This window comes from Podarcis filfolensis (genome assembly GCF_964270895.1).
Source record: "Podarcis filfolensis genome assembly, chromosome: 5".
In the NCBI taxonomy this organism is placed as follows: Eukaryota; Metazoa; Chordata; class Lepidosauria; order Squamata; family Lacertidae; genus Podarcis; species Podarcis filfolensis.
The window spans coordinates 100,407,404-100,433,752 of NC_139608.1; the positions used below are offsets into that span (position 1 = coordinate 100,407,404).

The 26,349-nt window shown below is 42.2% G+C and overlaps 1 protein-coding gene across 9 annotated transcripts in view; it reads left to right on the forward strand.

Annotated features, from left to right (window-relative positions):
• FAR2 (fatty acyl-CoA reductase 2) overlaps window positions 1–14,222 on the forward strand; it is a 114,693-nt gene extending 100,471 nt beyond the window's left edge. For 4 of the 9 annotated variants that reach the window (XM_083615712.1, XM_083615711.1, XM_083615709.1 and 1 more), the window contains exons 9-12: window positions 2,972–3,143; window positions 5,363–5,492; window positions 10,779–10,906; window positions 12,558–14,222. In XM_083615712.1, coding sequence (XP_083471838.1) covers window positions 2,972–3,143; window positions 5,363–5,492; window positions 10,779–10,906; window positions 12,558–12,720 — 593 coding nt within the window. In that variant the 3' untranslated portion in view covers window positions 12,721–14,222. Of the gene's footprint in view, window positions 1–2,971; window positions 3,144–5,362; window positions 5,585–10,778; window positions 10,907–12,557 lie in introns of all 9 variants that reach the window. The other 5 variants (XR_014548629.1, XR_014548630.1, XM_083615707.1 and 2 more) reach the window with 5 other exon arrangements.
• The last annotated feature ends 12,127 nt before the right edge of the window (window positions 14,223–26,349 follow it).

Genomic DNA, 26,349 nt, shown 5'->3' on the forward strand with positions numbered 1-26,349 from the left:
AGAACTCCCAGAAGTGCAAGTTGGATTTCAAAGGGGCAGAGGAACCAGGGACCAATTGCAAACGTGCGCTGGATTATGGAAAAAGCTAGAGAAAAACATCTACTTCTGCTTCATGACTGTGTCAACCACAGCAAACTATGGCAAGTTCTTAAAGAAATGGGACTGCCATCTGTCTCCTGAGAAATCTCTATGTGGGACAAGAAGCTACAGTTAGAACTGGATATGGAACAACTGATTGGTTCAAAATTGGGAAAGGAGTACGACAAGGCTGTATATTGTCTCCCTGCTTATTTAACATATGCAGAATTCATCATGCGAAAGGCTGGACTGTATGAATCCCAAGCCGGAATTAAGATTGCCAGAAGAAATATCAGCAACCTCAGATATGCACTTGACGCATCTTTGATGGCAGAAAGTGAGGAGGAATTAAAGAACCTCTTAATGAGGGTGAAAGAGCAAAATATGGTCTGAAGCTCAACATCAAAAAAACGAAGATTGGTCCCACTGGTCCCATCTGGTCCCACTGGTCCCATCACCTCTTGGCAAATAGAAGGAGAAGAAATTGAGGCAGTGAGAGATTTTACTTTCTTGGGCTCCATGATCACTGCAGATGGTGAAAGCAGTCACGAAATTAAAAGATGCCTGCTTCTTGGGAGAAAAGCAATGACAAACATAGACAGCATCTTAAAAAGTTGAGACATCACCTTGCCGACAAAGGTCCGTAAAGTTAAAGCTATGGTTTTCCGAGTAGTGATGTATGGACATGAGAGTTGGACCATAAAGAAGGCTGATTGCCGAAAAATTGATGCTTTTGAATTATGGTGCTGGAGGAGACTCTTGAGAGTCCCATGGACTGCAAGAAGATCAAACCTCTCCATTCTTAAGGAAATCAGCCCTGAGAAGAGAAGACACCCTGGAAAAGACCCTGATGTTGGGAAAGATTTAGGGCACAAGGAGAAGGGAACGACAGAGGACAAGATGGTTGGACAGCTACCAACATGAGTTTGACCAAACTGCAGGAGGCAGTGGAAGACAGGAGTGCCCGGCGTGCTCTGGTCCATGGAGTCACGAAGAGGTGGACACGACTAAACGACTAAATGACAACATCCATGGTTTAACCCTTTCTCTACGTTGCCTCTCGGTTTTTGTTCTTGTTTGTCAGATCTTATCCTTCCTGAGGTCTGAAACAATTCTAGTGCTTATGTAATTATGCAATTCAGCTTCTGTACAAAATGCTTGATTAACCTGGAGGTAGGCTGTATGAATTGTGTATTGATTTGTAATGATTTGTTGGGTCTCTGGACCGTAATAAAGATTGATTGATATTAAGGTCAGCAGGAATTCTGTATGGAGATGAAATGCAGAGTATGCAGTTGAAATGAACACTGTGCATTGAAAAGCAGCAGCAGGGGAACAGAAAAGAATCAAGGTCCTTTGGCAAAACTGCTCCGAAGCTATTTTACACAGTGACTTATGTCAGTTGGCATTAGAGTCCATGTGGCTAAAACCACTGAAATGTAAGAATCTTAGAAGATTTAATGTTTTGTGAATTGAAGTCTTAGGGTCCTGAATCCACTAAAGCTATATGCTCTGGGAAAATGTGATGTGGGGATTTTTAAGTGCCCTTAATGTAGTTTATCCCTCAGTGTAAATCAGCAGTTACAGATACAAGTAGTTCTGTGAGTAGGAGTGCCAGGAAGGGCTCAACAACTCAGCCAAAAGTTAGTCTCCTGGATCGCCAGACAGCCTTTCCTCCTCTAGACAGAATTTCTAATTCCCCTCTATCATTGCTTTCACTGAAAGAGTAAGGAGGGCAGGAATGTCCCTTGGGTCTTATCATCATCTTCCTGTTCAAGGCAGAGTGAAAGGTAAAAGGTAAAGGGACCCCTGACAGTTAAGTCCAGTCGCAAATGACTCTGGGGTTGCAGCGCTCATCTCATTTTACAGGCTGAGGGAGCCGGCATTTGTCTGCTTCCACAGACAGTTTTTCCGGGTCATGTGGCCAGCATGACTAAGCTGTTTACCTTCCCGCTGGAGCGGTACCTATTTATCTACTTGCACTGCATGCTTTCGAACTGCTAGGTTGGCGGGAGCTGGGACCGAACGGTGGGAGCTCACCCCGTTGCGGGGCCTCAAACTGCCAACCTTCTGATTGGCAAGTCCAACAGGCACAGTGGTTTAAACCACAGCGCCACCCGCATCCCTTGAATGAAAGGTAAAGGTAAAGGGACCCCTGACCATTAGGTCCAGACGTGACCGACTCTGGGGTTGCGGCGCTCATCTCGCTTTATTGGCCGAGGGAGCCGGCGTTTGTCCGCAGACAGCTTCCGGGTCATGTGGCCAGCATGACTAAGCTGCTTCTGGCGAACCAGAGCAGCGCACGGAAACACCGTTTATCTTCCCGCTGGAGCGGTACCTATTTATCTACTTGCACTTTGAGGTGCTTTCGAACTGCTAGGTTGGCAGGAGCAGGGACCGAGTAACGGGAGCTCACCCCGTCACGGGGGTTCGAACTGCCGATCTTCTGATTGGCAAGCCGTAGGCTCTGTGGTTTAACCCACAGTGCCACCCGCGTCCCTTGAATGAAAGGTAGAAACACATTATTTCTTGTGGATGTTTTAAGAGGTGAAAAATGCACGCCAGCTGACGTTACGTCGAAATAATCAGAGAGATGGCTCTCTATTTGTAATCCTATTAACTATGTATGTAGACGAAGGATGGAATGAATCCTACTGCAAAAGATCTCTCACTTTCCCAGATGAGTGCAAAAGTTTGCAGAGTGCAAAAGTTAATTGCAGCCTCTTCTCGTTGCTTTTTCCGTAAATTAATTACTAAATTATTTCTGTAAATTACTAAATTATTTCTGTAAATTACTAAATTAATTCAGGCCTATCTGTATGCTCTTGCAAGTATGACTTCAATTCTCTTTTGATAAAAGCAAAAACAACAACTGTGTCCCGTTATTTTACAGGCGATGTTGCCATGGGCATATTGGAGAGGATTCCCCTGGAGAAAGCCTTCAGAATCCCTAATGCTTGCATGACCCAAAGCGACTTTACGTATGAGTATTGGAGAACTGTTAGTCACAGGTTCCCCGCCTTTCTCTATGATTTGTATTTAAGGCTAACTGGAAGGAAGCCAAGGTGAGGGAAAACTGCTAAATGGTTAAACAGGCAGTGACCATTTTAGGTGCATCTAATATGTGTGCAGCCATGACCATGTGCATCGTATCAAACCTGGAAGGGACATGAAAACGTCGCAAAAAGGGGTGGCACTGGGCAGGGCTGAATGGGTTGTTTGCAGGGTTTTCTAATGCCATTTCAAATATATGCAATTTCACTTAAATGTGTGGTGCCTTGGAACATAACCCCTGTACGGGCAACAACCAATTGGTGTTTGACCAATTTGCAGCAACCCAGAAGTGGCCAGGAAACAAAGTGTGGGGGGGTAACGGGCAGCCCATTCCCCAAACGGCCATTGCCTGTATTGTCAAGCACTGTAGGGAATTTGACTTGCTATGTACATGAACGAAAAGAAAAAAGCAACCTTGTTGTCTGTTCTTTCTTTCTTTATTGCTGTTAATGAGTTCAGCACTGAAGCAACAGTGGAACCACCCAGAGAGGGCGTGAGTAGGATCTAGACAGCTTGTTCTGGTCATTACATCTACAAGTGTGTGTGTGTGTGTGTGTGTGTGTGTGTGTGTGTGTGTGTAAAGAGCAGCAAGGAAAATGTTGCACCAGTTTATAGAGATTTGTCAAGATTATCTTGGAAAACATAACTATTAAAAATAATAGGCAGTTTCTAAATTGAAGAGTGGGTTACAGTTGAAAAATCCTTAAAGTGGATTTTTTAAGCTTGTTCAAATTTTGTGTCTGCGCCCAGTGTTACAAGCAGATATGCTGAAAACATTGATTTCAATAGAATTTTAGTAAACGTCGTCTGTAGTCACGAGGACCCAAAGAACTATTTTTATACTCAAAGTCTTGGGTTTCCCTGTAGGATTTCTTTTTTCACTCCCTACCTTCTCAAACTGCATTCAGAAGTTCTCTCCACTTAAGAAGAGGGTTGCCATTTTGCATGGAGGCAAAACCCAAGTTCAAGGATTTCTTAAGTGCACATAATTAGTTGCACTGCTCTTTGGATCCTGGCCATAGCTCATATTCTAACACAAAAGTTGTGCACACTGATTTAATTTCTATGGGCTTAAAGATCCTCAACTCTGTGTTGAATTGTATCCTACATTTTTAGTATTAAAGGTGAACAAAATTGACACTGCTAGAAACTTTGCTAACAGAAAATGTAAATCAAACCTTTAACAATGCAAAAACATTTTTTGAAAAAAACACAGACCTGAAAAATAGTTCCATATTAGTTGTCCACCCTCTTGATGGGCAAGAAAACGTTTGTGAAAGTTCAGCCGGATTTCAGATTGCACTCAAATCCCTGGGTAAAGATCAGTTTTCTGTAGCTCTTGCTTATGGTCTTTTCCTGCTGGCTCATGTTCTCTTTGGCTGCTGCATCTTCCAACCTTTCTGTCTCTTCTCCCTCTTCTTTGACCTGTTCATTTCCCAGCCCCAACCCCTTTGTGTTTTCTTTTCCCATTCCTCTGTAACATTGGAGCAGCTCAGCCAATCACTGCCAGTGATAGCCACCTCAAAAATCTCTAGCTGCATTACAATTGTTGTCATGTCCGCCTCTTTGTGACCCCATGGACCAGAGCACACCAGGCACTCCTGTCTTTCACTGCCTCCCACAGTTTGGTCAAACTCACGTTGGTAGCTTTGAGAACACTTGTCCAACCATCTCTTCCTCTGTCGTCCCCTTCTCCTTCAGGGTCTTTTCCAGGGTGTCTTCTCTTCTCATGAGGTGGCCAAAGTATTGGAGCCTCATCGCTTCAGGATCTGTCCTTCCAATGAGCACTCATGGATAGGTTTGATCTTCTTGCAGTCCACGGGACTCTCAAGAGTCTCCTCCAGCACATAATTCAAAAGCATCAATTCTTCGGCGATCAGCCTTCTTTAAGGTCCAGCTCTCACTTCCATACATCACTACACATACCATAACTGCTGCCAGAGGAAAACAGAAGGCAAGTTAAGAATGGAAGGCCTGCCAGTCTGATGGTTGGTTTCTTCAAAGAATATTTAAGAGGCTGCAGAATGCGTGAAGAAACTCATTCCCTGTGCTTCTTTCTGATAATCATTTTCAAAATTTATTTCAAGTGCAAGCTTTGATCTGGAGCAGGCTTTGATCTGGAGTAGCCGATCTCTTCAGAGGGCTTTAAATTCTTGTATGGCTATGTGGATTGTGAACCAACTGTGGTAATCCCATCCATTTTGGATGGGATCTCTGTTCTGTCTTTCAGAATGATGAAGATGTACAACCGCCTCCACGAGCACATGATGCTCTTTGATTTCTTTTCCAGCCGTTCCTGGGAATGGAAATCAGACAATATGAACATGTTACTGAACCAACTTAGTCCAAAAGATAAGAAAGTAAGCATTGTTCTAATCCAAAATATCTTTACAGATTCCCATCAAGGTAACAATTGTTTCCTGTGGCCTAAAAGAAAAACATCAAATTTCTAGTAAGTATGCCCCCAAATTCCACTAAAACCAAAATCTTGGTTGGTTTCAGGATGGGTTGGATTGATTTTCAAAACAATGATTTGACCATTTTTTATTGAATCCATCATTGGTACAGAAATAACAGGTGACGCCTAGGATAATTTATGAATAACATGCTTGCCTTTCTGGCTATGCTTGGAGACTGTGGGGATGCATGGTTCATGCAGTCTAGATTTTGGGGTGAACCAGAACCAACTTGGATCTGAGCAATACAATCTGGACTTGAAATAAGAAATTCAAACTTGATACTGTTAGTATCAAGTGTCACACAAGTGTCACACACATTTTCCTGTGAGTAAGCACTATTGAGCACAGTGCATGCATAGGATTGTGCTGTTAATCTGCCACTCGCCCAGGCCATGGTTGGGGAAGAAAAATCATGTGTCCATGTGATATGTATGTATGTCCAGCTCACAAAATTGGGGGATAACCATATGTTGTGTAGATGAGTTGTCTTCATTTTTGCAGCAGCCACGTTTATTGCCCCCTATGCCAGTGATGGCGAACCTTTTAGAGACTGAGTACCCAAACTGCAACCCAAAGCCCACTTTGGCACAAAGTGCCAACATGGCAATTTCACCTGTATATCTCATTTTTTCTGTGTGTTTCATTTTTCTTCTTAATGACTTCTGTAATAAATAATCCTTCATGAAAGTTATTGCCTTATCTTCTTCATTAAATTATCTTTCCATTGATATATAATTTGATGGTATAACTCAGTGCTTTTTTTCTCCATTCAGTTCCTTTCTCTCTTAAGCCACCCCCTTCTATTTATTTATTTATTTATTTATTTATTCATTCACTTATTGAATTTGCATACCGCCCTTCATGTGCAGGTCTCAGGGCAGTTCACACATAAAAATACAAGACGAAAAACACAAAATACATAATGAAAACAAGAATAAACCAATAACCCTCCTCCCTTCCAATACTTATTCCATATGTAAACATCTACATTCACAAGATAAAAGGATCACCCTTCTGCCTGCCAACAATTAAGCACCTGTTTGTTGCAAAATGCAACTTGCACAAGTGTGTTTACATGCACCCCTATCAGTCCCACGGGAAGTCGGCTGGCTGAAGTCCTGTTGATCCACCCCTCAGATACTCTTTATAATGGGAAACAACCCTCCAGAGAGGACACCCATCCCTCACACCCCAGAGTTGCCTACCATGTTGCTCTTAATTCCCTCACCTACACCTCGCCCCCTTTGAGTCCCTGTCCGGCTTCCCTCTTCCTTATTCTGCACACCCTTACTTGGGAGTAAACCCCGCCAACCTCAGCAACGCTTCCTTCCTGAGAAAGCCCCCACGCGCAAATTCCCACACCAGATTTATCGTAGGTGTTTTGTCACTTTTCCAGTTTCTTGCAATCAAGATCCTGGCTGCCACTGTCGTATACATGAAATTTATCTAATTTATTTTTTAATTTCTGATGTCATTATACCTAGAAGGTTTCAGGTTTTTTCTTAAATGAGAAAAACTCTCCTCCTGGAAGAGAGGGGAGTGGTTGTGGGCGGGAGCCCGAGCTCCACCTCTAGCAGGGGGCGTTAGCCCCCTGCCTTCCCCTCACCTGGCTGGCGCCCACGCCCATCGGCAGGCACCCAACCAGGTGCCTCCGAGGGGGCGTGTGCAGCAGCCTAAATGCTGTGGCGCCAGCCCCTCCTCGGCCTCACTCTTCGTCGTCCCGTCGCGAGTCACCCACCCTCCACTCCCTTTTAGCTCAGGGTCTTAGTTTTCCTTGGCCTTGCTATGGACCTTAGGTTGGTCGCCCTGGTTGTCCGGGGGGCCTGGTAGGAATTTTTCCATTTGGCATTAGGCTTTTTGGGGTTTTTGCCTACCTCGTAGCAATCGTCACAACTTTCGTGGTATTGGTGGGTAGGTTAGGCATTGGAATAATGTGTCGTGGTGTCAAAGAGCTAGGTGTGGCCATCGCCTATGCCTTCAGTTTTTGGGTATTCCGTTAAAGGAATCTGGCAGTCGTGTATTCTGTCCGATGCCTGCTTGGCAGGAGGCCATGGCACGACTCTCGGTGACATCAGGGGAGAGCCTATAGTTGGATTAGAATCAACAGGCTCCACCTACTGGTGAATAAACCCCCCTTGTTTCAGACTCACCCCTCTCTGAGGGGGTGGAGTCTGCTGACGTAATCCAATGCCTAAGCCAATACCTTTTCACTTACTGTAATCAATAAAGTTGTGACCTTTTCTTGCCCATTAACCTTATATCACGTGTCCTTGTGTATTCATTCCACTTTGGGGGGATCGGGTCCTCGAACCACAACTTAAATAACTTTTTTAATTCATTGTAGATATTATTCCAAAATTCCTTAATGGCTGTGCATTCCCACCACATGTGTATATATGACCCTATACCATCTTTACACCTCCAACAAGTTGGTGGTCTATTTTCATACATCTTTGTGAGTTTTGCTGGAGTGTGGTGCCATCTGTATTGCATTTTCATAATATTTTCTCTAAGGTTATAAAGGTAAAGGTATCCCTGACCATTAGATCCAATCACAGACGACTCTGGGCTTGTGCGCTCATCTTGCTCTATAGGCCGAGGGAGCCAGCGTTTGTCTGAGACAGTTTTTCCAGGTCATGTGGCCAGCATGACGAACCAGAGCAGCGCACGGAAATGCGGTTTACCTTCCCGCCAGAGCGGTACCTACTTATCTACTTGCACGTCAACGTGCTTTTGAACTGCTAGGTTGGCAGGAGCTGGGACCGGACAACAGGAGCTCACCCATCACGGGGATTCAAACCGGCGACCTTCCCATTGGCAACTATAAGGTTATAACACGCCATAAATTTAATATCCCCCCTCCACAGTTTCTCCCATTGATCCATATAGATGTTATATCCTAGCTCTTGCGCCCATTTCACCATTGACACTTTCACCAGTTCCTCTTTCACCTCCCATTCTAAGAGGAGGTTATAAATTCTTGAAATGTATTTTCTTTTAAATTGGATTAATTCTTTTTCAAATCTAGATGTTTCCTTTGCAAGACCTTCCTTTTTATCTAAACTCAATCTTTCGTTTATCTGAAAATATTGTAGCCAGTCGACAGAAGGTGTCTTCTGATTTTTTCAAATTATTTTAATTTGATGTTGTCAGAGCTGCCCGAGGTCCCAGCTCACAAAGGACCAACGCCGCTTCGTTGTTAAGTACAAAAGTCTTTATTGAAGTTCAGTTTCACTTCCAGAGCCGCAGCGTGCAGCTCTACATCTCAAACTCTAGACCGCTGAAGCTCCGTCTGAATCTCCCCCCCCCAGACACCAGTTTAAGACTCTAGCCTTGCTCCACCTTTTCCTCTGCTCTTTCCGCCTCTGGTTCCGCCTGTCCGTCGGGGTCTCGCCCTTTCTAGACTCTTCTGACGCTGAATCCCCTTGAGCCTTCCCCCTCCCTCCGGCGGGCTTTAGGAGCTGGTTCCCAATCCGGGTCTCCTGCTGTCCCTCGCGCCTGTACATTTGAACTTGGCGCACGCGCCCAGCCGGCAACTTTCCTCCTGACCGTTTCACTGCTGCTGTCACTGCTTCCCCCTTCGGGGAGGCTAGCTGCAACTGACCTCCCCTCCGTTCCCCCACTCTCCGATAGAGGCGTGGTCAGCCCTGACTCATCTTCTCTCCCCGCTGGAGGAGACGCTGGTCCTGACACATATGACTCTTCCCCCCCACTACGCTCTGGTGGGGAAACTGGTCCTGATCCCCCGCTGCTGCTTTGGGGGTCCCCGCTGGCTCCTTGTTTCTGGTGCGTCCCCCCTGGGACCCCCCTTGCCTGACCATCGGCGCCCCCTTCTGGGAATCTTCTGATTCGCTGGAGAAGCTCATGGAATCTCTCGGGTCACTGTCATACTCCCCTACGCTGCCCTCGGATTCTTCCCCTTCGCTCTCCATTTCCTCTCTCCCCTGTGCTCCTGCTCCCGAGCCCCTGACAGATGTTATCATTAATTTCTTTTATTTACATTAACTATTAACTGTGTATGTGGCCCAGTCTCCTTGCATATTTTTCTTTTTAATAGCCAGGGCTTCTGTCGGTGAGGTCCATAGGGGAATCTTTGGTTCTAATATTCCTTTATATTTTATCCAGATCTTGTATAATGATTTGTTTATAATATGATTTAAAAATCCCTCACCTTTTCATAAATTAGATATGCATGCCAACCGTATCGATTGTCAAAACCCCCTAGGTCTAGCACATCTGTATCTCTTAAAGTGATCCAATCTTTTATCCATACCAGTCTGGCAGCAGCATGATAGAGTTCTAGCTCTGGTAGGGCAAAGCCCCCCCCCCCTCCCTTTGGTCTATAAGTATTTGATGCTTAATTCTTGGTTTTCTTCCATTCCATATAAATCTAGCGATGTCTTTCCTCCAGCTTTTAAAGCATTTCATTCCTCCCAATATTGGAATGGTTTGGAACAGCAAAATCATTTTTGGTAAAATGTTCATTTTTACTGAAATCCTGCCCCAAAGGGAGAGGTGTAGATTGTTCCAAATTTCCATTATTATTATTTTTAATCTCATGCCAAGTTTTTATATAGTTATCCTGGTACAAATTGATGCATTTTATTGATATCCAAATTCCCAAATATTTTACTTTATTTTTAATCTCTAAAGCTGTAATTTTTTGTAAGTCCTTTATCTCTTCAGATCTCATATTTTTAACTAATAAGTTAGTTGTTTTAAAGTTTCTGCCAATCTTCCGAATTTGTTATTTTTTTCTCTACTTTGTTGAGGGTTTTCAGTTGTTACTATGAAATCATCTGCAAATGCTCTGATTTTGCGGGGAAAAAAATGCAAATTCTCATAACAGATTTCTTGGATTTTATTATTATTATTATTATTATTGCACTAAAGGCACCTCCCTTTGTCAGGGGAGGTCACCGCTTTGACGGCGGCGCATGGTGGGGTGACTGCGCACGTGCCCACAGAGAGGGCTCTGAGTGCCATCTCTGGCACACGTGCCACAGGTTCACCACCACTGACCTGTGCCATGCCAGCCTCGCTTACTTGCAGGAACCTATAAAAGTTCAGGCCTTTTTTAACCCCTTATCTGATTGCCTTATTTCTTTCCCCACTCTCCGGGCTGCACCACTTGCTCAAGCCACGCAAATAATGTAACATTTGTTGTTTTTCCCCCCCTAATTCCAGTTGTTCTTATTTGATGTCCGCCAGTTGAATTGGTCAGCATACATAGAATATTTCTGTCTAGGAGCTAAGATGCATGTGCTGAATGAAGATTTGGCTGGCATTCCTGCAGCAAAGGAGCATTTACGAAAGTAAGGCATTCATGTATACTTTTAGTATACAGAACAGGACATTTTACTCACAGAGTAAAATTCCATTTGAAATAGCTAGAAGTATTTGAGATATTGCAAATGGTTCTTCGGTAAAAGTTTTTTTTGTTTTTTGAACTTGTGGAGCCCCCCCCAAAAAAACAATTAAATCAAATTAAGTTGAAGAAAAATACAGTCTGAAATTTTGATGCCAACAATGTTTCATTTCTAGGAGCAACCTGAAAAATGTAGCTGATCTACTTGCTGCACTATTGCCACTCTCTCTCTTTCTCTCTTTCTTTCTCTCTTTCTCTCTCATCATGGGGTCTACAAAGTCTATGACTACTTATTTTGCAAAACGTAAACATAACCCATAATGCATGCAAGAAGTTATGTTTATGTTATCCAGTTGGAGGCATCTTGGTTATTGACAGTTCATTTCACTTTTATAAAATAAATTAAGAGTGGTGTTTTTTATGTATACTATAAACAAGTTTTGCAGCCTTAATCTTTTATTCCATCTTATTGCAAAGCTTCTGTTTTGCTTCTTATTGCTTCTGTTTTTTGTTCCCTAAATCTAATTTAGTGAGTCAATTAGGCCATTGCAGCAAATTCTCAAAGTCTCTCCGTTGGGAATTTCATAGATGGGGCACCAGTCAGCTTCCACATCTTTGCAAAGAGTATTCTGGCTGCAGCCAGCATACAAGATGCCATCTCTTTATGTACTGATTTCACCAACTATTCCACATAAATTAGTAGAGAAAACACTGGGTGGAGGGGGATTTCATACCCTCAGATCATTTTAATGTGACATTTTATTTCTGCCAGTATTGAATTGTCTTATCACAGTTCTATCACATGTGAAATGTCTCCCTGTGTACTTTTCGACATTTGCAATATGTGGTTGGGGGTTGTTTTATTCTTTTTTTGTATCTGGAATGATATACACCTACTCGCAATTTTAAAGCAATTTCTCCTTATTCCCATATGTAAGGGAAATCTGTGAGCATTTTTCCAGATATTTTCCTAGATATTCAACAATACCTTTCCCCCAATATTTTCAGCCAATTTTATCATATAACCTTTCACTTCCTCTGGTTTTGTATCATATTTGTTAAGTAGCTACCAATGTGTGTTTCGTGCTCAGTTATTTCTCTTATATGTAAGGTATTTTTCAACACAAGATTGAACTTGAGAGAACTTAAACCAAAGAGAATTTTTCCTTGCAACTCAGCCTGGACTGCTGTGATGATAGTGCCCCGAAGAACCAAATCTTTTCTTTTGAAAAGGCTGCTCCCTTCTCCCAAACATGGTATCATTTGAAACCTGTGATAGTTTAGTATTTGCTAAAAAAAATTCACTCTCTTTTACTTCCCTGGTTTATTTGTTGCATATAATTTATAGGATTTGTTTGAAGTTTTATCTAAGATTTCCTTTCTCATAGGGGAGCAATATTCTTTGCGTTGCTAGGCTAATAATTTACCAACCTGTTACTCCATTTGAAAGTATTCTGTTTGCTTGCTTTGGTTGTTGGTGTAGTTAATTTTTTATATCTATGTGCATCCATACAGTCTAATTGTTGTTCTTTCCTAAAAGATTTTTAACATTCTTTTTCTTTTTTGTAAAAGCTTTGTTTCTCTGTTCTTTCTGCCAGGCTAAGAAACATTCAATATGTCATCAACACCACCCTGATTGTGTTCATCTGGCGCGTATTTATTGCAAGGTCGCAAATGGCACAAAACATGTGGTACTTTGTGGTACAGCTCTGCTACAAGTTCCTTAGCTACTTTAGAGTTTCCAGCACCCTCAGGCATTGAACATACCTGTCTGGTTATTGACTACCAGCTCTTGGAAAGACCTCCAGTCAACAATTGTGTGTGTGTTTGAGCTTCAAAGCAGCAGAGTATCTCTCAGCTGCTGTGTCATTCAACATATTTCATTAAATACTCATAGCTTATTTTTTTCCTAATAAACCACCATCTTACGTCTCTAGGTCTACCAGGCTACATATCAAAGCCATAACTAAATATTTGGACACAGGTCATTTTAGAGCACTTACCCCTGCTGAAGGGATGTAGATTACCAAAGCTGCCCTATTTCACCTCGGATACAAAACACTATTTAATAACCCTCAGTCTCATCTCTTCCTATGCCCCAAATGAAATGTGAAAATATCTGATAAAACAAGAAATAGCTGACTAAGTGGTATTTTTCAAAACCCTTCATTAGATTAATTGAGAGCAATTGGGATTTAATTGTTTAGCTTTTGCATGGGGCAGCCTCACTTCAAAGATAAACAAGAGAAAATAAAATCAGCATGAGAGTGGTGGAAGGTTTCAGATTTTTCTCTCTTCTCATGGCACACAGATTTCAGTACACTTTTTAAAATGCATGTCTTTCCCACAGACTTAACTGGTTTTATACATTTCTTCTTTTCCACGGGGAACACTGCAAATTGTATTAAGATAAAAAACTATGGGCCCCTAAACCATAAAACGCCCAACATACTACAATTTCAATGATATTTTTTTCATTTTTATGCCGTGAAATGATGCATGTCTAAAAAGTATGTCATTTTTCTTTTTTTTCTTTTTTCTTTTGCAGAAGCCACCATAGTTAAGCTGATATATTTGATATATCAGATATATTTGAAGCATAAATCATCTCCATATAATATGGACCAATTCATTACAAAGTTCAAGGGCCTTCCCTGTCCTGATGATCATTTATATGGACAGTAACAATTTGCAAACATTCCTTTTGGGTTCAGATATTGCTTTTTCAATAATAATAATAATAATAATAATAATAATAAAAAAAAATTTATTTATATTCCGCCCTCCCCAGCCGAAGCCAAACTCAAACTATGCTGATAAAATGAGATTATTTCCCCTATTTGCAGAGCTATGGCAATTTAGACAGCTGTGTGGAATGCATTTGCACAAATGTCAAAAGCTGTTATGGATGCAACTCTTCACTCTTCCTTTTACAATATGTTGCAACCCTTACATTGGCATTCATATTGCATTAGAGTTGACTAGCCTTTTGCTCAGTCTGAAGAAGCCCATTGTCAAGCCCAGGTCAGATATTGTGAAAGCCTCTGCATTAATGGCCTGCTAACAAGTGTATAATGATTAAGGCCAAAATGAGAAATCCAAAATTAGAAATCCAAAGAGGAAAAGCTGGGAATGAAAAGGGCTAATTGAAAATTACAGTAGCACATTATGTTGTCGTCTTCAGTGGCATTCTCCCCTGCCCCCGTTAGATTGGTTTTTGAGATTATATGTTCTAAGTAATGTGCTGTAACAGTGGAATGGATGATATTATTATTATTATTACTATTATTATTATTATTATTATTAGTGCTCCTGAAGACTAATAATGCTGAAACGTATCTGGCTCTTGCAAGGTTCATTCACAGAACCTTTTAAAAGTTTCTAATTCCAGCCATGCTGCCTTCTCTTTTCTGTTGCTGCTAAACCTAAACATTACATTAAAACACGTGGAGGCAGCTACTGAAAATAGAAAAATTAATTTCCCTGAGATTTATGGCAACTTAGGTCCTTAGATCTGAGCTTTTTGAACTGTGTGTTGCGACATTAGGGTGTTGGCTGCAGTGTGCACCCCTGGACCTTCTCCCAGGTCCAGGGGTGAGTTTAGGCTCCAGTTTGCTGGTAAAACAGAACTACTGTGCCGTGAAATGATGCAATGCCTAAAAAGTGTGTCACCAACATGAAAAGTTTGGAAAGTTCTGTATTAGATAGTGGTTTTATGCATTTCCTTGTTTCACAGTAGCTGTCACAAGTGGAGTCCAACACACAGCATAATTATCATGGCACATAGGAGATGCTATTCTCTCTTTTTGCAGGAGGCAGAGAGGGGATATATTGGTGGTGGCAGCAACCCTGTATATTCTAGTCCATAAAGCTGACTTGTACACTAGGAAATTCCTAGTCTCCATTTTTGATCTTGTCCTTAAGATTGTGAATGACATTACCAGGCAAGAGCAAAGGAAATGGGTGCAAGAAACTAGTTCATTTCCAACTTTCTGAGTGTGTTTCAAATACGATTTTCTAATGTGTGTTTCCTAAAGAAGGAAGAAGATTACGGTTCTGATTAAAAATCTTTTCCAGCTTGCCTCCAATGACTTATTCAGCAATTGTAAGAAAGCAACTCATTTAAGACTAATAGCCAGAGAACCTCCTCTCTGTTTTGTCAATATTTAAAAAAGACAGGTTTGAAGCTGGGGCGGAGGAAGAGCCCAAAGGCAAAGATGCTGCCCTAGCCCATGTTAGGGAGAACAGTGATTATTTTAAGACTCAGATAGCTAAGCTAAGTGGCCTGGAATGGGCTTTTCCCATTGTCATCACATTCAGCATAGCAAAGTAGGATGCTTTTTCTCATAGAATCATAGAGTTGGAAGAGACCACAAGGGCCATCGAGTCCAACCCCCCTGCCAAGCAGGAAACACCATCAGAGCACTCCTGACATATGGTTGTCAAGCCTCTGCTTAAAGACCTCCAAAGAAGGAGACTCCACCACACTCCTTGGCAGCAAATTCCACTGTCAAACAGCTCTTACTGTCAGGAAGTTCTTCCTAATGTTTAGGTGGAATCTTCTTTCTTGTAGTTTGGAACCATTGCTCCGTGTCCGCTTCTCTGGAGCAGCAGAAAACAACCTTTCTCCCTCCTCTATGTGACATCCTTTTATATATTTGAACATGGCTATCATATCACCCCTTAACCTCCTCTTCTCCAGGCTAAACATGCCCAGCTCCCTTAGCCGTTCCTCATAAGGCATTGTTTCCAGGCCTTTGACCATTTTGGTTGCCCTCCTCTGGACACGTTCCAGTTTGTTCATGACCCAAAGCTAAACAAAAAGAAATGACTGCAAGGTAATATTCACATCTAATGCAGTTTCTGCTTATGACACAGAAAATATAGTGTCTTAAGGGGAATTCTAGTAATATTGCTTTGCAATTTTTTAAGCAGTTTTATGTGCCTGGATTCTACAGCAAGACAAGAGTTATCACATAGAACTCATAATACCATCTTGCTTGTATGTGTTTTGCTTGCATGAGTGTGTTTGAGGAATTGTCAAGACTGAGCCCTTAGGTCTCTCTTGTCAGGGGTTTCAGGCCAGCTTTTTTTGGTATTGGGTACAGTCTGATCAGTTGCTGGGAATACGTAGCAAACCTGCCTCTCTTTGCATCTGGAATCTCAGTTAGATTTCTCTGTGTGTTTCTCTGGCTCTTTGCCCCTCTCCATACCTGAGGTCATATCTCATGTCTGGGCAGTCCAGGTTGTGATGCCTGGCAGTTACTGACAGGATAGGAATTTGAACCTGTAAGGGGGGACAGGGGGAAGAAAGGAAAATAACTGACCTCCCCACTCAGAACGCTTATTTAACTAAACATTTCTGAGGCTGAAGGAGCAAATGGTCAGATAAAATACCTAGAAAGCTGGAATAGACCTCACTGTGTCCTAGAACCCGCAATTTGGGCTTGGTTGTCCAAGGCTGCCAGAAGTATGGGTCCTTTTCCTGGAGACAGTCTGGCCTACAGCTCTGGGGCTAAGTCCCATTAGTGGTCATTAACAAAAAAAAATCTAATCTAGGGGTGAGGAACCTGTGGCAATCCAATATTTACAGAAGTTGGCTTGAGAAGCCATCCTTTCAACACGTGCATGGAAGATGCATACATGTGCATGGGAGATGCAATCCAAAAATACCTGGAGAACCAACCGTGGGGACCCATCCTCTATCCTGTTGAAATACAATTAGTTCAGGCTTTTCCAAGATGTCAGATTTGCCTCTGTGAGATTCTAATAACAATCCTAGATGATCACAGAAAGGAAAGTTGCCTGGTAGTCTTAAATAATCCTGGAAGAGGGTGGAAGAATTTTTTTGTAAACTTTAGAACCTTGTTTAAAGGTTCCCACATCAACATCTGTCAAGTGTGCTGCAGAAGATGCTTGTGTATCCCCATTCCATTCAGAGAGGAAGGCTGGCCCCCTTTCACTCTGTGAAACTAAACATTGCAGCCGGCAAACAGTCTTTCCGATAAATCTGCCCATTATTCTTTTTCTCATTAAAGAACAGGGCTCCCTGGTACACAGCTTGAAATTAAATTGTGTGATTTTGCTGCTGTCTGCACTGAAATTCACAAAAAGGATTAATTGGAGCTTAATATAGCAGAAGAAAGAAAGCACATTACATTCTCAGCAAATATGTTAGTAACTAGCCTGCTACATGGTGCTAAATCTGGGCAAAAACAAAGCTGAATCTTTCTTAGGACAATATACATACCATTAAACTATGATGTTTAACCAAATCAAGTTATTCCATCCCATTTTCTGTTTATAAATTGTGGCTTTTATATTTGTTATGTGAGAAACAACAATGCTTAGAATACTTTTTTCCATTTATGTATAATCATGTTGATAAAATGAAGCCACTCTGTAGCAGAATATGCATTCTCCCGCTATCCAAAATTTTGTAATATATTTCGTTATATACAAGACAACTCACAGCAATTAAAGCTGCCAAGTCAGGTGTGTGATTTTAAGGTGCTCTGTGAGATCTTATCTTGAATGACTTGTCAAGGAAAGAGGTGTGAGAAATTAAACAAATATAGTAACCTGGAATTACTGTTATTTTCAACAATTAATAAACAATATTTTAAAAACATTGTCTCAAAGAAATACTGTACAGGATCCTTCCTAAGCATGCCAAATATCCTCTTTTCTTGTCTGGATCTCAGGAGAAAAAAAATTCATGAACAGCAGAGATCTGGCAAACATGTACTTTGTTGACAAGGCAAATGACTTAAAACACCAGCTCAGCTATAGTTTTACCCTGTAGCCACTCCCTTCACAAGAATTCTCCATTTCAATACATAATTAAAAAACAGTTCACAATATTCCTTCCCAGCATTATACATACGTTATACATACCATACATTTAAAGCACATCTCATAGAATCATAGAATTGGAAGAGACCACAAGGGCCATCGAGTCTAACCCCCTGCCAAGCAGGAAACACCATCAGAGCACTCCTGACATATGGTTGTCAAGCCTCTGCTTAAAGACCTCCAAAGAAGGAGACTCCACCACACTCCTTGGCAGCAAATTCCACTGTCAAACAGCTCTTACTGTCAGGAAGTTCTTCCTAATGTTTAGGTGGAATCTTCTTTCTTGTAGTTTGGAACCATTGCTCCGTGTCCGCTTCTCTGGAGCAGCAGAAAACAACCTTTCTCCCTCCTCTATGTGACATCCTTTTATATATTTTAACATGGCTATCATATCACCCCTTAACCTCCTCTTCTCCAGGTTAAACATGCCCAGCTCCCTTAGCCATTCCTCATAAGGCATTGTTTCCAGGCCTTTGACCATTTTGGTTGCCCTCCTCTGGACATGTTCCAGTTTGTCAGTGTCCTTCTTGAACTGTGGTGCCCAGAACTGGACACAGTACTCCAGGTGAGGTCTGACCAGAGCAGAATACAGTGGCACTATTACTTCCCTTGATCTAGATGCAGCCCAGAATTGCATTGGCTTTTTTAGCTGCCGTGTCACACTGTTGGCTCATGTCAAGTTTGTGGTCAACCAAGACTCCTAGATCCTTTTCACATGTAGTGCTCTCAAGCCAGGTGTCACCCATCTTGTATTTGTGCCTCTCATTTTTTTTGCCCAAGTGCAATACTTTACATTTCTCCCTGTTAAAATTCATCTTGTTTGTTTTGGCCCAGTTCTCTAATCTGTCAAGGTCGTTTTGAAGTGTGATCTCACCTCTCCTGGGAACAGAGCTTCAATTCCCGGTATATTTGCAAATTACAGTTCCCATGGTTCTTTGCAATGGGATGTGCTTTTAAATGTATAGTGTGTATGCAGCCTCTATCACATTTTTGTGTGACCAAGAAACAAAACCCAAGTTAATATTATGAAGACAGGAACAAATCTGAATCTTAATGGCCGGAGCCAGCAAGAATGGGTTTATTTACAGTCCTCCTATAGAAATGGTTTCTATTCACTACTATGAAGGACAAATAATTGAACATTGAATGTGTACACAGGCCCACATATTCAACTTGCATCTGTTCCTGAATTTTTAAATTTCACTGTTTGAGTTGCTCTGTGCCCGCTGCACTTTAATCTTTAGTTTGAGTTCAGAGCCATAAATCAAAGTTGTGTTCCATGTTCAGTTTAATGGGGAAACTAAAAATGGCTGCAACTTTTTTAATGACCTTTCATTAAATGTTCAGAACATCACCAAACTAATGAAAGTTAGCCTTAAATGAAAAGCCGGAATAAAGTACATTCATAATGTTCAATGACATGTGAAATAATTATATTAGATGGGGTGGGGGAGAGGAGGCAGAATGGAGTACAAATTAAATATGTCAGTTTTCTGCACTTTCTCAAGTTGCTATACATCTGGCATCTTTTATCAGGTTGTTTTGAAATTTGGAACATTTACAGAACTCAACAGCTGTCCTTTCAGTATATGATTTTGAGGTCTAGAATTCTGAAATATTTCCATCCCACCTTGCCTAAGCTTAATATATTTGATATATTAAAAATATTTCCTTTGCCGCTTCCATAACCACCACTTTTCATGGGTGGCTTTTACCCATCACCTAGAGGCAGGGTCTCAATGGGCACCTCAAGGCTCCTTTAATGTTACAAAGATGCAAGCACTTAAGTCCTAATTAGCTGACGACAAACCCCGACAATGCTTTTGTGGAAGCCCGCGAACTGTTTAAATGCAAACCAGCACAAATTGTTCAGCAAATGGCTGTACTGGGAACCAGACCCCCTCCTTACGGTGAAATCAGGATGCAAGAAGAACAATTTTATTACCCTGAAACCAAATGGGACACACCCCGCCAGGAGTGGGGCTGGGGCAGGAGTGGGAGCCAGGGCAAGAGCAGAGCTCGGGGCAGGAGCAGGAGTCGTGGATCCAGCCGCCCCCGAAAGGTTCCTCTGGATGAGGAAAGGGTAGTCGAACAGTGCCCACCCAGACCTATTGTCTGCTTGGAAACAAGTAATGAACCTACCCAATTCTGAAGACTCTGGTAAAAGTGACTGAGTGAGTGAAGAAAAAGAGGGAAAGGAAATAAATATTAATTGCTAAAGTTTCTGGATATAATCTCTGCCCAAATGCTACCTTGGGTTGAGGTTGTTGTTTGAAGAGGCAGCTAAAGATGCGGTTGTTGTGATTTCCCCCCTGCACGGAGTGCACCAGGTATTAAAGAAGAATACAGGTTTTGTAGGGATGATGAATATTGGACAATGTGTGGAAGTTTATTTGAAGGTTTTGTTAGAAGGAAAGGTGGGAAGAAAAATGTGTAAGGGGGTTAAGGAGGAACCAGGGGAGGCTGGCAAAAAGGGGGAGGAAGGATGGACACTTCAAGGGGAGGAGGTAGAGGAAAGATGAGGAGAAGGGGGCAGTGGGTCATTTAACCCAGATAAATGAAGTAAATAAAGTAAATGATGATCGGCTTAGCAAGCATGACAAATGCATATGAAATTCCTATTATAGGAGCTATAGGTAATCAATTTGTCAAACCCTTCCTTATTCCTTATTCAAGTGAAGTGGGGGGCAGGTTCAAATTACTTTTACTCCTGAAGGAGCAATCTTGCAATTTTCCCAACAGCAGAGAGGCATTTTAATTCTATAGGCAGTGCTGGCTGAATTGGATTCTAGTAACATAACAGAAGTAGAAAACAGCGCCCTACCTGGAGTCTGAGCAGAAGGCAACTCTCCTGGCTTTGCTGTGAATACAATTTTGGAATTGCAGGATATCTGTTTTTAAGCAATTCTAAGCAAAATTTGTATGAGCAGGATATCTGTTGCTAAGCAAAAACAAAGATTTGCCAGACTAAGATTAAATACCTTGGTTTTAACTTTTCCTCCACCAGAGGGAGCTGAGAACAGAACGCAAGGAAACTATCTGACTGATTATTATTTTTTTGATTTTTTTGCAGGATGAGAATCACAGATTATGGGACTATATCTGCTCCTCTTTATGATCCTTTTGAAAGGGGACCAGATCAAAGAGCTGTGTTTAATCAGCTAAAAATTAAACTGATGACTGCACCAGCTCTAGGGCTCCCCAACCCAGACAAACCATCTCAACTGTGTGTTTATAAGTGCCACCACAACGGGGGTGGTGCTTTGCTGGGAAGTTGGAGGAGGCCTGCAGCATACCTTTCCAGACAATTGGATTTAGTGGCAAAAGAGTGTCAAATCTTTGCCTAAGGCAGTAGCAGCAACAAGCAGATAAATTGACTTTTGGACAAATCAATGTGCCTAATTTTGCATCAACTTTGATGGATAAGGGTGGCTACTGGCTTATTAATAAAATCCCTAGAATAAAGTTACAAGTTGTAAATATTCTTAATTTGGCCACCCTCCTCTAGATGCAAATATGGAGGAGCAAGGTTAACAGGTTACGGACAAGGTTTACTCTAGCAGGCTAGACTTGAAAGATGAACCTCTGGTAACAAATATGAGCTAGAAGGGGAGAGAGAGAGAGAGAGAGAGAGAGAGAGAGAGAGAGGGAGGGAGAGATATGCTGGATATGCAGTGGTCATTTTGTGGGGACTGTAGAGGTTGAGCTTTTCTCTATCAGGACAAACGGGTGAAATTATTGCTCTAACCAGAGCTTTGCAGTTGTCCACAGGATGTAAAACTGATATCTACATGGATTAAAATAAAATACATGGATAACAAATAAAATAAAATAAATGCTTTTACTACCCTACATATACATGGGGATTTGTGGAACGAAAGAGGACTTTTAACAGCTACAGGAGTGGTGGTTGTGGGACTTCCGGGGTGGCGCCACCGGCAATGGCAGACTCCCTCTGAACTGGAGGGAATAGCTCCGCGGGAAACGGGTCTTCTCCGCTACGGCGAAGCGGGGACCCTTTCAAAAATCACAGGCGGATGAAGCCTGTGAACATGGGACTCGGCGGGCACCTTTAGCGCCCCCCCAACTCGCTAAGGAACCCACTAACGGGCTCCGAAGTGAAGAGGGGGAAGTGGCGCGGTGCTGAGAGTCAACGGCTATTTCCGTGGAGCGAAGCGGAGAGCGCTGCCTCTTTCCTGGGACAATTTGGACTTTAAAACAAGCACCCGTGAGTACTTAGATTTTGAACAATTGGACATCAAATAAGGACTAGCGAGCAGAAAAGAATTGGATCTTAAAACACCTATTTTAATTTGGTACGGAACGGGAAGGTCTAAACAGGAAGTCAGCCTTCCGTTCTTTTGTAAACAGAATAAAGCAAAGACAATATAAACTAGAGCTAAGAAAATCGTCTCTAAAGGACTGGATTCCATCATTTATAATTGTGGAACCCCCCTTTGACAGCAGGAGAAGGGGGGATCATTTTTAGACTGTTTAAAGTGAATTTAAAGTAAAGTAACTTTCCTCCGTCCTGATACTGGAGCGGGGGTGTCAGGACCGACGTTTCAAGTTCACTGACCAGAAATAAGTGTTTTTGACAGATAGTGAAAAGAAGAGAAACATAGTGATTCCACTGTTCCTTTTCGCATTTGAAAGGAATAAATATTGACAAAGTATCTTAAAGGGGGAAACCCTGTTGCAAGAACAAATAGAAGTTTTCCCCCTAGAGGGAGACTGTAAAACTGTAACCAACTCCAGGGAGTCGGCAGCTGTTATAGATTACAATCGTGGGAACCGACATTTGACCTTGCAGGACAATGTATTCAGAAACCTTGTTGTGTGTCTTTTATAAAACAAATGCCCTACTGGAACAATTACACGAAAAGGTGAATTGGATGGCGACCTCGGCTAGAAATTTGGAACAGGCAGTGGGAAACTTTGAACAGGCAGTGGGAAAATATGTGGAGCCCACTCAGGAATTAAATCAGGAGTGTGTCTTGACAGAACAGGCCCAACAGGAATATGAGCTTTCGGACTTGACAAATGAACTTGGAAAAAGCCACATTTGGAAAGAAAAGGTTTGGTTTGGCTTGGAAATGGGGAGCTGGATTGACCCCCCTATGCTGAGATGTCTGGACTTTTCAAATATGGCAATGGGCCGTGAGACGTTTGGGATTGTGGGGGCTCCTAATCTTGGAGGGTTTTTGAAACATGCTGTTAAATACCATATGGAATTTAGTGTTGAATATGGAAAAGGGCTAAAAATATTGTCAAGCTGGAGCTATCACGAGCAGGAGACAAGGGAAAATACAGCTACAAATATGAAGAAGAGCTGCGGAAGGGACATGGAAGAGACTTGAGGGCCTCGGATATAAGGTTGCCAGGTTAATGAGCTAGATCAATGTGATAATAAGGACTGACAAAACCCGGAACCAGGAGGAAGGGACGTTGGATGAAGTTTGGACTTGTTTGTATTTCTTTTTTCTACCATTAGAACTGTTTTATAAAATTGATGAACATTAGAAAAATGTTGGAATGAAATTACTTGGCTTTAGCAAAAATGTTTAAAGAATTATGAAAGAATGTTATGGTTATGAGAAGCTGGTAAGGACAAGATTTAAGTTTTAAGCTTTAAGATTTATCTTATTATAGAAAGATAAGACTAAAACAGTTTAGGGTAATGTAATGACAGAATATTATGAAATATGGAAAGGATTTGCTGGGATAATTAACAACTAAGATACAAAGAAAGGGAGGAGGAGGAGGTCTAAGAAAGAAGGTAATGACAGTTGAGGATTTGGAAATAATGAATTTGTTTTTTAAATGTTTTTAATTGTTTGTGATGTATTGTTGTATTTTTTTCTATTTTTTTCTCTTTTTTTTGTTTCAATCTGCATTTTTTTTGTCTTTATTTTATTTTGTAACATTTTGAAAATTCCAGTAAATATCATTTAAAAAAAAAAGGAGTGGTGGTTGTGAAATAAATGAATAAAATGAATTTTATTCTTAAGGAAGAAATAGTAAAAATGACCATGCCTGCCTTAAGACACCAAGGTTCTGTGAACAAAGAGGGTCACAAAGGAGGGGTCCCTTTGCAGAACTGTTTGCACAAGAATGTTTTACAAAAACAGTCTAACATCTTTTTTGGGCAATTCCAATCCTATTATTCCAAGTAGAAAGGCTACTGGTTTCTTAATAAATGTATTTTTCAACATTTATTTGAACTCATTATAAATCTTTTCCCAGAACTCTTTCACCATATATGCAAAGAGGGAAGGAAGGAAGGAAGGAAGGAAGGAAGCATAGAGAGGGAGGGAGGGAGAGAGAGAGAGAGTAGGGGATAGAGAGAGGGTGAGGGAGGGAGGGAGGGAGGAATCAAGGAAGGATAGAGATGGAGAGGGAGAGAAACGAAGAGAGAGAGTAAGATAGAGAGAGTAGGCGAGAGAGAGACAGAGAGAATGAGAGAAAAATAGCGAAAGGGAAGGAAGGAAGGAAGGAAGGAAGGAAGGAAGGAAGGAAGGAAGGAAGGAAGGGGATAGAGAGAGAGAAGGACAGAAGGAAGTATAGAGAGGGAGAGGGAGACATATATGGAAAGGAGATGGAAGGAAGGAAGGAAGGGCATAGAGAGGATAGAGAGAAATAGAGAAGGAAGAAAGAGAGAGAGAGAGAGAAGGGAGAGAGATAGAAGGGAGAGGGAGAGGGAAGGAAGGAAGGAAGGAAGGGTGAGAGAGAGGCAGATTGAGAGGGGGAGAGAGAGAGAGATGGAAGGGAGGGGGGAGAGAGAGAGAGAGAGTAGGAAGGAAGGAAGGAAGGAAGGAAGGAAGGAAGGGGGTGTGAGACAGAGGCAGATTGACAGGGAGAGTGAGAGAGACAGATATGGAAGGTAGAGGGGGGGAGAGAGAGATGGAAGGAAGGAAGGAAGGAAGGAAGGAAGGAAGGAAGGAAGGGAGAGAGAGAGAGAGAAGGATGGAAGGAAGGATACAGAGGGAGAGGGAGCAAGAGGAAGAGAGAGAGAAAGAGAGAAAGTAGGGGAGAGAGACAGACAGAGAGAGGGGGGAAGGAAGGAAGGAAGGAAGGAAGGAAGGAAGGAAGGAAGGAAGGAAAGAAAGAAAGAAAGAAAGAAAGAAAGAAAGAAAGAAAGAAAGAAAGAAAGAAAGACGGAAGGAAGGAAGGAAGGATTCAAGGAAGGACAGACCAGGAAGATAGAGAGAGAAGGATTGACAGATATATAAGGAAGGAAGGAAGGAAGGAAGGAAGGAAGGAAGGAAGGAAGGAATCAAGGAAAGAAGGAAGGACCGGGAAGAGAGAGAGAGAAGTAGTGAGAGAGAGATATGGAAAGAAGAAAGGAATGAAGGAAAGAAGGAAGGAAGGAATCAAGGAAAGAAGGGGAAAGAGAGGGAGAGGGACACAAAGGAAGAGAGAGAGGGAGGGAGGGAGGGAGGGAGGGAGGGAGGGAGGGAGGGAGGGAGGGAGGGGATAAAGACGATAGGGAGAAATAGAGAGAAAAGAAAGGGAGGGGGAGAGAGGAGCGAGAGAGACAGAAGGGAGAAGCAGAGTGAGAGAGAAGGCAGGAAGGAAGGATAGAGAGGGAGAGGGAGAGAAACGGAGAGAGAGAGAAGATAGAGGGAGTAGTCGAGAGACAGTGAGGGGGGAGGAAGGAAGGGATTGAGAGAGAAAAATGAATGGGTGAGAGAGAGAGAGAGAGAGAAAAGGAGAGAAAAAGAGAGAATCGGAAGGAAGGAAGGAAGGAAGGAAGGAAGGAAGGAAGGAAGGAAGGAAGGAAGGAAGGGGATAGAAACGATAGGGAGAAATAGAGAGAGAACAAAGGAAGGGAGGGAGAGAGGGAGAGAGAGTAGGGAGAGAGAGAGAAGGGAGAGGCAGAGAGAAAGAAGGAATGGGTGAGAGAGAGACAAAGAGAAAGAGAGAGAAGGAAGGATGTACAGAGAGGGGATAGAGAGAGAGAAGGAGAGAGAGACATATATGGAAAGAAGATGGGAAGGAAGGAAGGAAGGAAGGAAGGAAGGAAGGAAGGAAGGAAGGAAGGAAGGAAGGAATGGAGAGAGAGAGAGTTGGAAGGAAGGAAGCAAGGGGGTGTGAGAGAGAGGCAGATTGAGAGGGAGAGGGAGAGATACAGATATGGTAGTTTGAGATACAGAGAGGGAGAGATCCAGATATGGTAGTTTGAGATACAGATATGGGAGAGAGAGAGAGAGAGAGAAGGAGAGAGGGGGGGATAAGGAAGGAAGGAACGAAGGAAGGGAAGGAAGGATAGAGAGGGAGAGGAAGAGAGTGTTGGCTTTTTGCAGTATGGTAGCGCTGCAGAGAGCTTGCTGGGGAGACCATGCATTAAAAAGGGACTCAAAAATAACTTAAACAAGGTTTTAATTACAAAAACTCCTTTTACACTAAATACAACATCAACAAACCAGACCCAACCACCAACCAGGGTAATGGGAGAGCTAGGTGCTGCTCCTTATATACTACACCTAATTGCTGACACAGCTTAATCAATACAACTCAGCAGCACCTGCTATG